Source organism: Thunnus albacares, chromosome 13 (assembly GCF_914725855.1).
Source record: "Thunnus albacares chromosome 13, fThuAlb1.1, whole genome shotgun sequence".
NCBI lineage: Eukaryota > Metazoa > Chordata > Actinopteri > Scombriformes > Scombridae > Thunnus > Thunnus albacares.
Window position 1 is genome coordinate 9,971,718 of NC_058118.1, and position 18,308 is coordinate 9,990,025.

At 39.7% G+C, this 18,308-nt stretch overlaps 2 protein-coding genes across 8 annotated transcripts in view; one reads left to right on the plus strand and one right to left on the minus strand.

Annotated features, from left to right (window-relative positions):
* On the plus strand, positions 1–8,298 carry radx (RPA1 related single stranded DNA binding protein). Of its 2 annotated transcripts, XM_044369969.1 has the most exons (15): positions 1–1,096; positions 2,229–2,371; positions 2,497–2,689; positions 2,953–3,061; positions 4,193–4,293; positions 4,412–4,531; positions 4,613–4,708; positions 4,823–4,990; positions 5,564–5,721; positions 5,802–5,947; positions 6,056–6,103; positions 6,182–6,297; positions 6,412–6,648; positions 7,672–7,854; positions 7,995–8,298. In XM_044369969.1, the coding sequence occupies exons 1-15, from the start codon at positions 508–510 to the stop codon at positions 8,129–8,131; spliced, it is 2,544 nt and encodes an 847-aa protein (XP_044225904.1). In that variant the 5' UTR covers positions 1–507; the 3' UTR covers positions 8,132–8,298. The 2 variants fall into 2 exon arrangements, with proteins under 2 accessions (XP_044225904.1, XP_044225905.1); XM_044369970.1 differs by lacking the exon at positions 6,056–6,103.
* A 449-nt stretch (positions 8,299–8,747) lies between these two features.
* The window catches only part of npas2 (neuronal PAS domain protein 2), a 48,235-nt gene continuing 38,674 nt past the window's right edge, over positions 8,748–18,308 (minus strand). For 4 of the 6 annotated variants that reach the window (XM_044369963.1, XM_044369964.1, XM_044369967.1 and 1 more), the window contains 8 exons: positions 16,977–17,074; positions 16,790–16,876; positions 16,131–16,340; positions 15,472–15,678; positions 14,994–15,178; positions 14,438–14,530; positions 14,124–14,334; positions 8,748–13,389 (listed from right to left, as the gene is read on the minus strand). In XM_044369963.1, coding sequence (XP_044225898.1) covers positions 13,177–13,389; positions 14,124–14,334; positions 14,438–14,530; positions 14,994–15,178; positions 15,472–15,678; positions 16,131–16,340; positions 16,790–16,876; positions 16,977–17,074 — 1,304 coding nt within the window. In that variant the 3' untranslated portion in view covers positions 8,748–13,176. The remainder of the gene's footprint in view (positions 13,390–14,123; positions 14,335–14,437; positions 14,531–14,993; positions 15,179–15,471; positions 15,679–16,130; positions 16,341–16,789; positions 16,877–16,976; positions 17,075–18,308) is intronic. The other 2 variants (XM_044369968.1, XM_044369965.1) reach the window with 2 other exon arrangements.

Sequence of the window (18,308 nt, forward strand, 5' to 3'; positions counted from 1 at the left end):
ACGTCAGGCTAGTCCGACTCTCCGCACAGGTAGCGGGGAATTTAAAAAAGAGGAATTTCCTGTTTACATTGGCCGGCTAGTTTGTAGGTCAAACTAAATTATTGATCATGGTAGAAACAAGTGTTTTACCTCAAGATGCATTTCTTTCTCTTTGCGCACTTATTGGTGTTCAAAACATAGAGTGACGCAATCAAACAGCACCGGAGTTAGTAACGTTAGCCAGCGGTAACTTCGCTAGTGCTCCAGCTACTCTGAGAAACAAACAAACAAAAAAAAACAACAGAAAAAATACTCAATTTTTTATGGTATACTACCTAGATAAGTATTCTCTTGCATTTATTCAGATACCGGTAGTTTGTAGTAAATGCGTAAGTTTAAATGCATATGCGACACTGTTGCTAATACTGACTGGAAGACGTTAGTTAGCCAACAAGCTAACATGAGATGACTTCATGACAGCAGCGACTAACTAAGTTAACCGCCAACTAGTTGAGTTAACTGTCCATAATGGAGGATAACTCGTCTTGCTCTTCGGTGACTGGTCCTCCTCAGGCGCCTTTCCTCCAGAGGACGCTGGAGCGGTTGTCGTCCACGCAGTGCCTGAAACTGACAGCTGAGGAGGCGCCTCCGGTCGCTGTTATCACACTTCAGAGGTACTTAAGTGAGCAAACTGAGGGACAGCAGCAGTCCGACAGCTACAGCTACGATGTGACGGTCACTGACGGAGTCTGGCGAGCTAAATGCTTTGTTCACTCCAGTTTAAATCACCTGGTGCACAACAACACCCTGAGGACTGGGACTGACATCAGCATCACGCAGTGCTCTTTTGTTTACAACGAGAGGAGACTGGGCCACGGTTACATGTGCATTGAGAAGCTCAGCTGTGGTGCACAAAGGTCTGAAGTCCTGTCCCGGGTTAAGGATGTGAGTGCACTGCCCTTGCTGGTTAAGCACGGCATGGAGAGGAGCGTGCTGCTGCAGAGTGATGTGCCTCTTCAGGTGAACCGCAAACATTACCTGTCTCTGTGGAACAACGACGATCCAGAGGGAGACATGTGGACCTCACGGTCCCCCTCATCTGACACAGTGCTGGACGGTGAGATACTGCACTTTGTCACACACTGATCTGTTTACATCACTGAGGTGGGGTTTTGTTATCTGCTTTTCAGCTATTAGGCTGAGCACACCATCTAAGTCATATATCACAATATGTTTGACCCAATACCTTCCCATCATGTAATAATATTTTAGGATGGCAGCAATCAGAATATGTTCACACATAAGACAATTTATTGAATTCAATGTCTCCCTCCACTGAGTACACATAGTTGAATGTATGAGCTTCACTGTGCATAATGATGTATGTGCAGAGTTTGACACTAAAAGGCTGTTTTCACATTCATCCGATGAAAGTGGAAAGTTTCTCTGTGCTCATTAAAAACCCAATTTTTAGGGGCTCATGAACATGATTTGTGACATCACAACTAGTTTGGAAGCCAGTTCTGGTCCACGATTGAAGTTTCCAGTGCACAAATCTTCTTCAGTCATCTTGTGTCCACTTGAACAACTTGAAATGAAATATATTTGCATATTCATAGACTATGGATTTTTTTAATGAGGGAGAAGGAGTAGATGTCATTTTAAGGATTTTAACAACATAATTGAACTTTTTTAATGAGAAAATCATATCAGACACAAATTATTCAGGAGATATTTAATCATTTGAATATGATGCAAGGCTGCAGCTAACATTTATTTATAGCATTAATTTGTCTATCATCATTTTTTGATGCATCTTCTAGGCAACAAAACATAAGAAAATTATGGGAAAAAATGCCTATCACAGTTTCTCAGAACCCAACCTTTAATCATCTTGTTTTGTCCCCAGAATACATAAAGATATTAAATTTGTAATAGTATAAAAGAAGCTGGAACGAGAGAACTTGGCTTTTTTGCTTAATAAATACTTAAATGATTGGTTGATGATCAGAATCGTCTTAAAATTTTCTGTTGATAGATTACTTGACTACTCATTTCAGTACAGTTATGACGACCAAGCAGACAAGAGACATTATTGTTCACTCACTGAAATTGGCACTCTGTCCATTTCAGCTAATGCTTCTGTTTTAAAAACGTGTATTTATTTTATGTTTATTTTGCATGAACTTTGGCTACCAGATTGAAGATAAAATCCTGATAATGTGTTTTCCGCAATGTCTTTTCAACAGTGTCCAAGATCACTCTTCTCAGTAGTCTGGAGTCATCCTTTAGAAACACATGGAAATCTCTTCCTCTCCTAGTGAAGATAATACAGAAATCCAGATTACGGTATTATGGGAAGTTTGGACTCAAGATTGATTACCCCTACCAGGTGAGTTTAAACACACACTTCAGTAACAAAAAGATCTTAGAGGATCATGCTTCCATATTTCTTACTAATACTTTGCTGTTGTGTTGTGACACAGTTTTTCATCTCCATGTGTTGTCATATTTCAGGCATACTTTGAAGTTGCTGATCAGAGTGGCACAATGTCCCTCGTGCTGTGGAACGAACTTTGTCCAGAGTTTTACCAGAGATTGAATGTAGGCACAGTGTTGTACCTCCAAAATTACACCCTGAAGCAGAGTTATTCAAACCGGTCACGCCCGCAAATGGACCATTACAGAATCAAGAGCTTTAACTCTGTAGGTATGTACACAAACTACTGACCACAGTGTCACATTTTGAAGTTTTGTGCCAGAGTTTTGTGTGAATAGCATTTTTTTTGTTGTCTGAAACCCAAATGTGCCCCATATCACACACAAATGCTGTGAAATGGGGCATACAATTGTCACTGTCGTCCTGTCTGTCCAAACCTCACATATCCAAATTGTAAGTCAAACTAACTACAACTACTACAAGGTTTTTTCAGTCACAAGATTTCATGCAGTCCTCATATGTATTTTTCCCAGAAATCTGCCTGAATCCTCGCAACCCAGCGTCAGTCATCACTGTGGTCTCACCAAAGAGTGTACTGCCACAGTGGGGATTGCCTGAGGTTTCCTACCAGTTCAACACCAGGTGATGAATTGACATTGTTTTGTAATTCTATCAAAAACAATGCCATATATACAGAGAGGTCCAAAAGTCTGAGACCACTAGCCAAGATACTTCTATGTTGCATTTGTTTTTCGAATGTAACACTATGTTTTTCATTACAAATGATAATATCAGCTTAACAATTTTAGTGAAAAGTTGAATCTTTGATATATCTTAGTATTTGGTTTGTCCCCCTTTTTGCTTTAATGACAGCAGTATCATTCTCTCTCCTGCTTGTCTCCTTACATCCTTACATACACCCTTCTGTTACTGCCATAAATCTATAACTTGGATTCATCAGTAAAAAGGACTTTTTTTCCAGTCATCCACTGTGAAATGCTGGTATTTCACCCCAAGTGTTTGGCCTTGTTTCCCTGCATGAGAAGTGGTTTAGAAACTGCTACTCGTCCTCTGAGACCACTACAACACAGCCTTCTTTAGACAGTACTTTTGCTGATTACAGTCTTGCGTTCTTTATTTGGCAAATGCAGTATCTGTGATGAAGTTGCTTTTTTATCTCTCAGGGAACTAAGCCTGATGTATCGATCCTCTGATGGTGTGGTTACTTTCGGTCTGCTTGATCGTGCTTTGGATACAACTGATCCAGTTTCTGCAAAGAGCTCCATGAACTGCCCCCTTAGAAACCTTTAGTCTAGCCATGATGTGACACTGAGAAAGCCCCTCTTTGCTCAGAACAATTTGTCTTCTGACACTTTCACTTAGTTCTGATGCCATGTTTCCCACAATCCCGTTGCTATTTAGTAGTCAATGACAAATTTGCTTAAATTTGATTGCTGACCTAGAAATAGTGCAGAATCTTAAATAGTTTTTCATTTTACATATCATAACTTCTTGTGTTTTTTAAATGATTATTTCCAAGTTTACATGAAAATATTAGAGATTTTCAATGTCGTCTCAGACTTTTGGACCCCACTGTAAGTCCATCTTCACCTTGTAATTGAGATGTGTCTGCTCTGCTGTTTTTTCACTGTTTTGCTTCATACAAATACTGCATTTGCTTGCTGATCATGTATCATTATGAGTTCGGTTTTGTTCAGTTTAACAAATAAAATGTGGCGTTCCTTCATGTAATGTACAGTATGTATCTTACAGGTCAGAGTTGGACAAATTGGCCAACAATGCTGCATGTGACATCATTGGTTTGGTAACGTTTGTAGGCCGTGTTGAACGAGTAAAGAGTAAAGGGAACAAGGGTGAGAATGTTGATGTTTTATCTATAAACTGGAAATCATTTTTAAAACCAAAGTAAAGCTACTGAATTTCCTTTTTTTAATTTGAGTTGAGTTAAAACTGTTTGAACCCTTGTTTTAGGTCCAGAGAAGTTCTGGACGTACCGCTGGGTCCATGCAGTGGATGGAACGACTGACCAGCCTTTTATCCTGGAGGTTTTTTCCTCTTCTCAGCCTGAAATCTTCAGTCATATATGCCCGAGTAAGTCAACTGTAGCTCATATCTTTTCATATCTGTTGCAAGCTTTTCACTTTGCTTAATATATCACCATCTCGTCCTAAGTGACCTACCTGGTGTGCACTCAGATGAGGGTGTGTCAAGTGGAAGGCTCGTTGCCCTACCTCACAAGTAGCTGTGAGACAGAGATGTTCATCACAGGTTAGCACACTAACAATATCTACCTGATAATCTATATGCTGTATATATGGGGTGGCAGTGTTAGTCAGTGCAGTTTGAACTGAACTGTGTATTTGTTGTCTTTCTGCACAACAGGCTACCACAAAGGTCAGCCATATGTGAGTGACCCCAGAGTGAAGAGCTTCATCCAGTGGACCAAGACCCTGAAGGACAACGTCATCCTCCAGAAGACTGCTGTTGGTGGCCATTATTGCTATCCTCATGCCTCGAAGACATTTACTCAGTCAACAGCAGATGCTTCAGGTGAGGGAAAAATACGGAATGGCTTCACTGCTGTTTTATTTAAACATTTAATAGTTTTTTATTACATATTCACACATTTTTGAATTTAAATGTACCACAGATTCATTTCAGAATGCCAGAAAAATGGCCAGCTTCCATTTTTATAATTTCAAGGCATGAAATGATGAACTCTGCTTCAGCACTGAACCATAATGAGATGCAGTCAGTTCTCTTGTGGGTGGCAGGAATCAAATAAAATCTGGGTCAGCATTCTCCTGCAGCTCTGCCACAAGATGCAGATGGTGGACTTGCATTGTGGTATATAATTCAAATAAAATATTTGTAGTGAACACCTTCTCTGTCTGTATCCTCATGCATACACAGCTGTTGAGAGTGTACCTTTATATTTTATTTTAATTTTTTAAAACTGTTTTTTCAAGCAACCCTAAGAAAACTATTTATATAGACGATAGTTTGGCCTGTAAAACAGAATAAACATTACATCTAAAATTTTGCAACACACAGTAAACATAATTATGTTATATTGTCCATATAGTCTTTTGTTATTTTAAAATCCTTATGCTACATCTGCAGGACAAGTTCCTCTGGTTGCTGCGGCTGACTTGAAGAAGGAGTTGGAGACCCTTCAATATAGAGAACATAAAAAACTTGCAATTCAAGGACATATCACGGCAGTGCGATACATGAACAGCCCAAAGACCACAGAGTCACAAGGCCCAGTGGGGAAAGAGGTAATGGACATTATTTTAAAGTCTCTTCCCAATAGCGCTGATCATTAAAACTGTTAAATAAATCAACTGGTTTCCTGCAGGTACCAGATGTTTCTAATGATGCGTGTGAACAAGCTGTGCCAGACACACACGATGATCCCACAACTGATGAGCAGACACTGTTGGCCAGTTTAACATCTCACTCTTCTGAGGAAATCTCAGCAAGCAAAAGGAAAAGAAGAATGAGGTATGATTTTAACACATGTGAGCTTCATATTGAAACATAAATAACACTTTTGTGGCTAGTAGGAGTGAAGGCTACATTTAAAAAGTAACATATCAACATGTTTTCCAGAAATGCCAAGCAGTCCTCCTCGAGTCATGGTAGCGTGCCAACAAAAAGGTATTGAGGATTCAGCAGGTTTTGTTCATCAGTAACCCACTTCAACCATTCTGTGCTCATTTATCTCTGCTCCTGCAGGAGAGCTGGACATGTAAATACAGAGGAAGGACGAGGGCAGCGAGAAGGAGAAGAGGGTCACTCTGAATCGGAGGCAGTTCAGGATGTCGAACATGGCCCACAACCACAAAGTCAAGGTGCATTACTGGAGCTGCAACTTTACTCTGTGTTCCTTCTGTGATCTGATTTACTGTCAGATTATGATTTTGCATGCGTCACGGTTTTGACACAGATGTGTTTGTTTCCGCCAGACTCTGACATATTGTCCTGGGAAAGCAGCAGCTGGCTGAAGCAACAACAAGAAGTGTCTGAACATTTGCGTCTAGGCGGTCTGTACCAGGACAGCATCTCTCAGAGGTTCACGTTTGATGAAAAGAACGTCCTTCTGCAGTGGAGTAACCTTCAGGCCATGCGGTGGACACCGGAACAAAGCGCTGACACCATCCCACCCGTGGTTTGTCCGGGGTTCTACCAGATAACAATATTAGGTAAAGTAATGTTTTACTGTAAGAATTCCTCTGATCTGTGGAAATCCTCTCACTGAAAAACAACACGTGCTGTTTGTTGTTGCTGTCATTTTTAATATTTCAGCCTCTGTTGCCCAACATGTCAGAACATCCTTTTATTTCCCACATAATATTCTAAATTATTCAGAGGACGTAGGCCTCGGCTCTCTGTTTTACTAATGGCTCCAAAAATTGTTGTCTAATTCAGTTAGTCTCAAAGTAGTGTGCACCTAGATAACTGACCTTCTGTGATTTATTGTATTACCTTTAACGTCATCAACGAGTCACTTTGAGGTAGAGACTTACTGTCATTGGAAACCAAGGTTACGTTCATGTTACATGCTGATTGGCCTCCGAGTGATTTGCCTCATCTGTATTGTGTGCCGACCTCCACAACAAATAATCTTGGACATGTATTCTAAGCACAGCCATGGCGTCCATGTTTATGATTTGACTGTCGTTATTCTTGTACACATGTGGCTCACATTTCAGTTAAAGCTCATGCACGCATGCGTGGCAGTTTGGGACCTCAACGGTGATCACACCAGAGCTGGATACATTTCACTTACAAACATGAATGTGAACCATCAACACAAAAATATCAGATCTGACTAAAAAATTGGAATTGAGCATTAAGGCCTGTAATGTGAACATAGACTAAGTTGCACAGTCACATCTAGAAAACACAGAAATTCATAAAACTCTGCTTTATTTGTCTTTCATTCTGCCTTCTGTTTTCAACAAAATGTGAAGTTGAAGAGTTTTAACTTCGAATAGCAGCTTTTAGAAACCAAACACTGACCGTTTCAGTGCTCTACTGCCCTCGTTTCACCTTCTATTTGTCACATTATGAATGAATGCACTAGCTGTATCTTAGATCCTATAAACCTGAACCAGCACACAGTCATGTAAGACCACCTTGAGAGCCTGTCTTGACCTTCAAACGGTGATGTTGACCATTAAAATCATTTGTTAAAATCTTTTTTTTTTAAATCTTTTTGACAGGCATAAACAAGCAGATAGCTGTTGATGCTGCGTATTTTCCTGTTGTGTGCTCCAACGAGCCCAGGGCTGTTGGTCTTCCTCGGGATCCCCACGGCAACACGATGCTGTCCTGCCTGTCGTCAGGATTCCTCTGCCCTCTCAGTGACGCTGCGGACCACAGTGATGCAACACTTCCTGAGCCAGGTAGCCACCACACTAATACACAAGAAGCAATCACTGCACAGTTTGGCTCGACACGTGAAGTCTTTTACCATTAACTCATGTAATCATATTTAGCATCAGTGTGACAGTAGATGCTATAATGTCAAATATTTGTCTTGCAGAGGAGATCTTGGTGACTGCCAGTGAGCTGGAGGACACACACGTGGTTTGCATCTTGGACCTTTGTCATCTGGGTGGAGATGAGGTGGAGATCCTGATCAACAAGGTGTACAGAGTGACGGAGGTTTCTCTTGACTAGGAGTTACAAAAGAACACGTTCAGTTCTGTGAGAATATCTTGTAATTATTATCAGCGTGCATTAATCATGTCATTAGAAAGTTATTTTGGATAAATACAGTAACCTTTAAAAGTTGCTTGTAAATTTTTTGTTACACATGTACAGTAAATGTGATACAACACTTTTAATTGTGCTTTAATCTTTTGAATCTACTAAAACACTGAAATCTATAAAATTGCATATTTTATTACTATCAAAATCAAACTATTTACTGTGACTGGCAGACGTGGCGTACAGTAGGCTACAAATAATGTGTCAGTTTACTGCACACCGCACGTTTGAACTCCTTCAAACAGGAAATCTTAACTGCAGACTTGTGAGACTTTTGAGAAACAGATGGTGTTTGGATCGTTACCATCAAATGAATCACTGTGAAAATCAAATCAAAAAGGTGTGACTGGGTCATACGGACTCCCTCTGCTGTGTCCTCGTTAACACAGTGATGTCACATCCGAAATTGGATCATTATCCCATTAAAAACAAATATCAGCTGTTTTGCATCAGATAATTTTCTTGTAAGCTCTTTACCAAGGTCTGAATAGTTTTTAAATGCTCTAATGACACAATATACAGTATATTGGTAGAATATGTGTTGGATTTTATTTTAATGCTGATGACATCCTTTTTCTTCCTGCTGAGTCTTTTTCATAGATTGATACCAGCCTGACTCTCTGGTGTGAAAACACGACTCTGCATTAATCGTCAGACCAAATTTACAAAGTTGAGAAACATTCTTGTACATAAATCATTTCCTAAGTAAACAGTTTGCTCAGAATAACAATACATATGTTTAAAAATATTTATTTTCAAATATTTCACAATATCCATGTTGATTTTTTTATAAATAATTCAATATAACATAATTAATATCAAGATATTTTAGAATGTAAACTTAATTTGTTAATTTCTTTTAAAACAATATTAACAATATTTTTTAAAGCTTATTTTGATGGTAAATACAGAAAAAAACAAGCCATACAAGTGACTGTGCAACACCAACTTGAACGCAAAAAAAGCCTCACCTCCTCTAATAAGACACTTCATTATCTGTTACAAAATTACTTTAATTTTAAAATCATGTAACATACATATGTAATCTATTAGACATATAAAATAAACAACTATATAGGCTAAACTTTTTTTTTTTTTACATTCTATTATACAATATATTCAATGTTTGTTTCTGCACTGAAACTGCAGAAATGGCTGTGTACCAGGTTTCTTTTGTTCATGTCCTGGTGTATCTTACACAGAAAGTATTGATGTGACTGCCCTCTCATACTCGTCAGTCATTATTTTACAAATCAGAAAAGTTAAATGTGATGAAGATCACATACCTTCAAAAACATTGACACTCAAAGAAAAACCCCATGAAGAAGAAAACTGAAAGTTGAGAAAAAAAAGGTGCGACAACTATTGATGGAGGATGGAGAGTTTTAACTCGACTACAAAGAAAAACAGTACCGTTGAGCAGGCGGATTATTTACAATAACTGCAAAACACACCTTAAAAGCTCTAAAAATCATCTCATCTGGTGGAAAATGGGTGATTTTTTTTTCCAGAGCAAAATAATTTAGCAGAATTTCCCTCAACCACCTTTGCAAGGCAAATAACAAAATGATAACAGTTATTTTGTATACAGACGTGGACTGAAATCTTCTCTGAATGATGTGTTTAGATGGAAAAACAACCTTTATGGGGAATTTCACTGCCACTGGCTGAAAGATTGATATTCTACAAAAGTGTGATTTATAATATTGAGTAATGAGTAGCAATGAAGGAAAATAAAAACATAGTCATCTATGGCACCTCTGAGTTGCTGCCTGGACTGAACTTTTATGGGCAGTCACTTTAATATTTCTTTACCAAATAAAAAGGGATAAAAGGACTGAAGCTGAAACTTCAGCCATCGGAAAAAAAAAATCATTTTGATGATGTACAATTGCACTTTTTCATAAAAGCTACAAAACTGAAACCCATTAAACTGAAATGACCTTTTTGCAGTCAATTTTGGCTGAATTACCATTTAAAGATGTTATTATCACTAGCAGTGACCACACAGTGTCTGGACACAAACATAACAATTAAGATTCCTCATTTCATTTCTTTTTTCATGATCATGGTGAACATACGACCTCTTTAGTCCAGAGTTTATGTATTTTGTTGTCAGTGGTTTTGTCTCATATTTGGGGAAAAAAACAACTCTACACCACATTCCCATGCAGACAAAGTCCTGTGTACAAGCTGTAGTCATTGTAATCATATAGTCTTCAGTGGACACATCGTGTATCTTTAGAAAAGATACTGCTGATATCAACGGCTGAAGGAATGTTAGGACATTTTCATTAAAAAAATACTTCCATATTCCATATATAATTTACATGGTACAATGGCTTATTATACACCTCTATATACATCGTATACATCTGTTCTGAAACATTTAAAACTGTATAAATTAACATTCTTCTTCTCAAATCGACATTGCACATAGTAAAGTGTAGAACGGCACTGAACGTACATGCTGAGAGTGTTCAGACAGTTGAGTCTCGTCGTCCAGTATGAACGGCGCCCGTCTTAAAAGGGACTGTGACGCCTCTAACGTGAACGTGTCCAACTGAGGTGGCTGAGACTTTAAGACCAAGCTGTCACATCGAGCATGAAGGGCTCCTTTTTTTAAAAAAAAAAAAAAAAGTGTAGCACAAGTTCCACCATGAGAATTTCAGGAAATTCTTGAGTCACAAGCTACCTCGGTACAACTACGTAACCCAGGAGACAAACGGTAAAGGTTAAAGATTTTAAATGATAAATTCATACAATCTGTGACTGTGGCGCAGGCAGTTACTGAACAGTTTGTGCGTACTGTTGCAAGATGTCTGTCTGATTGTCATCAACAAAAGAGAGAGATGTACTGTATGTTGTCTAGTGTGTGTCCTTGCTTTATAGTGTTCAACTGCTAATCCAGCTGCAGAAATACACTCCAAACCTCCCTGTTATACCTTTAGACAACAAATGTATAAAGTCCGCTTTATATTTGAATAGGAAATGACTGTTTGATTAAGAAGTGCTGTTACAAGAGCTGAAACAGTTGTTGTCCTTCGATAGAGAAACAAAACAATCTCTCATTAATATGATGGACTCAAAAGATTGTCATACACAACGTATAAAAAGGACTGATTTTAACGTTGGACAGGATTGACTCTGCAAATTACTTTCAGATGTATGAAGAATTAAGTGTTTGTTATTCAACACAACACAATGCAGGTTACTACTGTGTAATTTCAGGGCAATTATTAATTGGTCAGTGGTTGGAGCCAAATAAACAAAATGAATGAGTGGACTTGAATAAACAGAGCAATACTGTTTATCCATCCATATCCATGTCACAGGCAAGATCTCTTAAATCATTTCTGGCTGTTTCCAAGATATTCAAACCAGCACGCCCACCCTACTGCAGTAGTTTGCTGTATTGTGGTGTGAAAAACAACAATGAGTCACACACAGATCAGAGGTGGCCAAGAGTTCATGCACTGTTCTTGTGAAAATATTTTCCTTTAAAACCATGAACCCAGGAGGGGTGAGACATCAAGACCAGTATTGACCTTTCAATGTCCAAATGAACACATAAACTCTTTTCTTTTGTGTATAAAACCACTTTCTTAATCCCATATATTGTTTAAAATATATATGTAATAAATAAACATGAAAATTATTTCATTAGGGTTTCAGCAAATAGATAAAAGAATCTTATATCTCTAAATCATTACATAAAGTGTTCAAAAAGGGTTTGGACTTTACTGGTTGGACATGTAAAGGCATCCAATATATATTTGTAATATATCCAATACAAATCTAGATCTGATGCGGAAAATAACTTATGACCTATGAAAATATAACTTTGTATTCCAAATGGACCTGAGCTGGATTTTTAAAGCCGTAATCAGACGCAACCATCAAACCGCACCATGGACCAACTGTACCATGGTTAAAGGCACAATTTTTTCCCCCCTCTGGTAACTCGTTTACCACTGAGGGACTCGTGCTGCAGAGCTCATCAGAGCCACCTACAGTCGTGACTTTGGAGCTTTGTCGTCACTCTCGGTGAGAAGTGGTGGGATAGTTGTAGCAGCCCTTCTTCAGTCCCAGATTGAGGCTTTAAAAATCTAGATGGATGTTTTTTTTAATAACTGGAGAATATTCCTCCCCCCTCTCATCTTCCCAGTGTGGCGTGTTACATCAAAATTCTTACCAAACCTGATTTTAGATATGGTGGTTGTGATGGTTCACATTACAGCCGCTCTCTGGTGACTTGACATGAACATACCTGCAATTAATCATTGTTTACGGGACAAAATTGGAGCAACATCTGATGTCTGCTAACTGAAACACACACACACACACATAAATCCCTTTTTTGGTAAGGAATCATTTTCAGTGGAGCTAAAAATCAGACAGGGGTGATGATGTGATGTCACTGGGGAGGGGTGTCGAGCTAAAGATTTGAAAAGAATCTCACTAATAAGCCGTTATTAGTGGGGAAAATAGAATATTAATTTATGAGCAAAAATAAATATTCTACTTTTGGGGTAGGGGGTGATAACAAAGTGCAAACAGACACTTAGAAATAAACTCTCTCTGTAAGATGAAAGCAATGTCTTCTTGAGAGCTGTGATAATCCACTTGTTCCAGCAGTTTTACTGACTGAAGACTGAGTGTGCAGCTGGCTGGCGATGAAGGCCCTGCACTTCAGACTCGCCTCAGATCCTGGCAGTGACATCAGGTCAGTGCAGCCTCTGCTTGTGGTTTCACTCCAGTGACGCACAGACCGGCTTCGTCTGGACACGCGGCTTCACATCAAACGTAAGGTCACTAGTAGCAATTTCCTGCTTTCGAGCGTTTCCGCCGCACAGCTCGGTGTCAAGTTTTGACTTCCAAATGCCACAGCGGGCTGCCGCCCGTGCGGCGGCAACACCGAGTGAAATCTCAGCGCTCTGACGTAGTCCGCAGCGCTACCGAGTCAGCATGTTTCGGAAGTCTGACACACTGCCAGTCTGGTTTTGGGAATGTTGGTATTGTCTTTGCTGCTGTTGTGGCTGTGGCGCTTGCTGCAGTTGCTGTGTTTGCGGCTGCTGCTGGATGTATCCCACAGTGCTTTGCTGTGGGACATTAGTGGTGTGTAAGAATGCTGGAGTAGGTCCACTGTGCACAAGTCCTTGAGTCATCTGCGGACACACAAGAGAATATGAATGCACTCTGGCCAAGTTTTATAGGAGATATTGCCAATCTAATCCCTGACACATGAGTGCTATCTGTGAATGTTGAGAAGTTGACTGCATGTCATGCAAGCCATCATTCTGGCTTTTAATTGTATTTTTAATACAAAACAGAAATACAGCTATTACTTTCTGGTGATAAATGGCAAAAATCTGCAGTTCAATAATAGGCACAATCAGAGTGTATTTCCCACATGTCTCTATGACTAAAGTGTCTATGATCTATGAAGTGACTCAATAAACTGATGCAATATTCTCTGGATGTTTCTGTATGGAAGGATTGAGGTAAGATACTTATGAACTGTGTTTTCCACCAGACTCACACTATTCATCTATGATACTTTTTTTTTTGTCCACTGGTGACTTGCGTTGACACTTCTGGACAAAAATGATAAACAAGTCCGGAGCAAACAACTCAGACCTAATGAATTTAAAGCACATTGATTGAAAATAACACTGATCTCCTGGTGAACAGCCTGTGGGAATTAAACAGCAGCTCGTTGCTGTGGTAACCAGGGATTCAGCTGCAGCATTGTGAGTAAAGTGATCATGAATCAGTAAACATAAAGCCCTGGATAATTACACTGAACAGCATTATGTAACACCATCACTAATGAGTGAAGTTGAAGTCAATAATAAAAATTTTACACACAGCATCACTACACAGCAGATGAGCGTCGTACCTGAAAGAACTGCTGGGGCTGCTGTAGCTGCAGGGAGTGCTGAGAGGCCTGAGGCTGAGTGTGGTAGGCCGACTGAGACTGGTGCGTGATGAAACTGTTGTGAGGGATCATGATGGGGGACGTGAAGACCGGAGAGGGCACGAGGACGGCGTTGCAGTTGACCTGTTGCATGGAGAATGACGGGGCGATGATCTGCTGATCCAAGGTGTATCTGTACGGTGGGAAACAACGAGGAGGTAAGACACAACGTGAGATAACACCACACGGACAGACTCTTGTGTTGAGTGTGTGCGGTCTAATTAAACAGTTCTCACATGGTTTGGGAAATGCCCATGTTGCACTGGGACGGTTGTGAGGTTACACTGCTAGGGGGAACCAGTGTCTGCATTGGCTGGTTGAGGAGCATGCTGCAGGAAATAAAATCTGTTACTGACAGAACCAGGACTCAGTCTGTACAGTGACAAAAGGCATGCTGTCAAAAAGCATGAGGTGGGCACTTTAACCTTTAACTTTAACCTACTCTGACAAAATATCCTGGTGGTACATCAGATAAAAACTAAAAAGGCGCTTAAGGGCATTTTTGATCTTAGCAGGGGATCTTTATTTCTGAAATTATTTAGCACCAGACTCATGAATAAATTTTGTGGTTAACATGTATAATTTAAGATTCAGCACATCTGAGGTCAGAACTAAAGTATGTCGCGTCATTCCAGGATCCTAAAAGGTTTTGAAGGAATATGTTTTTCCCTGCTAATATGACTCCTAAAGAAAACCACTTACCATACCAGTTTTCGGTGATGTAACCAGTGCTGTTGTTAAGTTTCATGTGTCATGGTGTGAAACATAATGCGTCTTTTTGGGGTCTCTCACCGTAGTTGTCCATCTTGGTTGAACTCGCTGTCCGTGTGTCTTTGGTTTGCATCCTGCAGAGGCCTAGTGTTGGTCTGAGAGAACATCATGGGGTTGCTGTAGAAGGGCATCGTCAAACTCGTGTTGGTCTGCACCGGTAAACTCACTGACTGCACCTGCCCGCTCCGTGCGATCCTCTGCTGGACCTACGGTGACACGCAGGAGATACATACCAACTAATTCAAAATCTGAGCAAATTCAGTCTGAAAGCAGAGTGAACAACATAATAATTTGTCACTTTACTTGCTGATACTTCCTTCCTACATGAGATTATATTATTATATATACAGGCAGAAGCAAAGAGTGTATTTTTGATGTTTTTCTGAGTAAACCAAGGTGGTTTTGACCTTCCTCCAATCACCTGAAACATCAATCATCTTAACAATTTAAGGAGATGCAGTTTTCTGACAGTTTGTCACGGATTTTCCAGGCTGTGTACCTGCGTTGAGGGTGAGCTATTCTCTCTCAGGAGTGAGTGAGGAGACGAACTGTGGGCCCCACAGGATGGTGGTTTAGGGTGGCCCGAGAGCTGCCTGATGACCCCTGACTGGCTCTGCTGGGCCGGCCGGCCTGGACCCTGCTGCTGGGGCTGCTGGGGCTGCTGCGCCTGACCGAAGTCATTGTGGATAGGCTGCTGTAACAACATCTAACACACACACATAAACAGAAAATATAAATGTATCCTTCATTTACTTAAAAATGTATTTAATTTACAAAGTAGATTTACTTCCACAGTGATTCTTCTTGATAATTCCTATTTAAAAAGAGCAAAAATGTGGCTCAAATGCTAATCTCTATTCTGCTATAGTGTTGTCCAATAATGTGTGTGTTTAATGTCATTGCCTCCTGGTGTGAAGGCAGCATGAGATTTGATTTGAAAGAGACAACCCATCTTTATCAGACTCTACTGGGTATTTCATGTGGGTCATGTAGGAATGCTCTGAAGTGGTTTGAGCACTAGTTGGCTTAACTGGTTACTGTTGGCCTCTTGGTGGGGCCATTCTGCCATTACTGTGAAGGTTTAGGTAATGTGTGCTTACATGTCGTCTTTTGTCTTCAAATGAAAACATCCAAGTGGTATTTTGTGGGGAGTGTTACCTGGAGATTAGCCAGGTGAAGCTTCTCCTTAATGTCATGCAGCTCCTGCTGCTGCGTCTTAATGTCAGCTTGCAGAATGCGCGTCCTCTCCTCCAGCTGCTCTTTCAGCTGGTTCATTACACCGAGCTGGGGCTGCTGCAGCTGATACACAGACGACTGCTGCTGCTGCTGCTGCTGCTGCTGCTGCTGCTGCTGCTGTTGTTGTTGTTGCTAAAAACAAGTGATTATAAAAAAAAGTGGTTGGAAACAGACAAGAGAAAAACCTGGCAGTATTCTTCAGCACTTCAGTTATGCCTTTTTTTAGAAGAAGTTACTGTAAATGCGCTATGTGTGGAGATAATCAGTTAGCATGAGTCATATAATGGTTTATTCTTGTGAGGGTGAAAACACATCAAGATCTTTTTTCTATGACATTGGCTTTCCAAGTCTAAAAGTGATATGAATGTCTGATTTCTTTGAGAAATATACAAGCAATATGTTTCTATTTCAGATGTAATCTTGCTACTTTTTTCACACAGTCTTAACTGGGTCTGGAGGCACTGTGTAGAAATAACAGCAGAAATAAACCCAGAGCAGCAGCAACAGTCATAACAATAAGATATTGTACACAAACAGAAGAGGGAAAGGCAACGGGCAGGAAAGGAAGTCTAGACACTAACCATTGCGGAGTGCTTGCTGCAGGTAGGAGAAAGGGGGAGGCTCAGTTGGGGAACGAGGTCAAAGGAATTTTGTCTTTGTGCCAAATTCTACAGGGTAAAATAAAATGACATAAAATGAAAGTTTTACAATTAACACCATATTGTGTCAAAAGACAGAGAGACACACGTAACTGCTGTATAAACCGACCTTGGAACTGCTGGGTTGGAGTCTGGCAGCCGTCTTCTCTGTCCCGATGGAAGCAGACTGCCATGATGGTGTGCAGGCCTCAGTGTAGGAGTTAGCTGCTGCAGAAGAGACACACTTTGATCATCAATATTCATTTCCCCCGACAGAAATGGACATTTTGTCTAAGCATGGGTCCTCGTCCGACTTTACTTTGAGATACGGTTTCTTGTACATCCCATAATGTCATTTTCTGGTTGGTGCAACAAGTTCTATGAGTAAAAGTGATATTTATCTTTTTAAGATTGTTTTAACAGCAAATAAAAAAATTAACTTCAAACCCTCCTATTTTGGATCTTTTCATATACACTGTTAAGTATTTATGGATATTTTACTTAAAATTGTTCCACTGCAGAAAGAAAAAGGTGACAAATATAACTGGATCCAATGGCATAATCTATAATTCCCAGGAAACAAACACTGTACTGTATAACATATAATCCCATTTTTCTTATTCCCAACTTTTAAGGGCAAATGTGTCTAAAACTGTACCTCATTATACTGTGCATCCCTCTCACATTGATTACATCCTGTCTATTCTCAGTTCTTTTAAGATGTTATAAAAAAGTTATCTTAAAAAAATCTTAGAGATCAAAAACCTTATTTTAGCAGAATAGTGCTACATTGCTTAAATTTCCCTGACTTTTACAAAAAGACAGCCTTCCTTGTGTTTCCTCCTAAACAGAGTAACTTTAACCTTCCTGAAATAAAGGCAGAACAATTTACAAAATGCATTTATTTTCGGGTTTTATAACAATATTGCTGATTCACTGGCTCTTGATTGCCACCTCATTCTGCCTCTGACTGAAACCCACAGACTTGTGGATCTTTTTTCATAGTCACCAACGCAAAAGAAGAAAAAACAAATTCTACTAACAATGTTTTCTGACAGATGCAGTTTTATGAATATGTCTTTGAAAATAATGAAAGGTGTTTGTGTGTGTGTGGGTTAAGGGAAGACTGCAGCACAATGCTTAGTCTCTATGAAGAGAAACTGATAAGTCTAGAAAGCTTCCACTGCAACTGTGTTTTTTTTCATAAATATGCAGATAGAAGTGAGGTGTTTAGTACATTAGACGGTGGGTGGAAGAACGGCTCAAGTCAGAGAGACTGGAGGCTCAAACAAACAAGGCGAGCTAAAGTAAGCTTTGGAAACATCTCATAGATGCATTGTCGCCCACATACTGTATATTAAGGTGGGTGTTTTATTGACTGAGGACCAGTGAGATGCAGGTCTAACAGATATTTTACCTCCTAATTACAAAGTCCTCTCAGATTATAAAACAAAAGATACAT

Coding starts and splice junctions, on each gene's coding strand:
- radx (XM_044369969.1), top strand. CDS start 508: ATGGAGGATAACTCGTCTTGCTCTTCGGTGACTGGTCCTCCTCAGGCG. Junction 2,372..2,496: donor AGATTGATTACCCCTACCAG/GTGAGTTTAAAC, acceptor GTCATATTTCAG/GCATACTTTGAAGTTGCTGA. Junction 5,948..6,055: donor AAAAGGAAAAGAAGAATGAG/GTATGATTTTAA, acceptor CATGTTTTCCAG/AAATGCCAAGCAGTCCTCCT.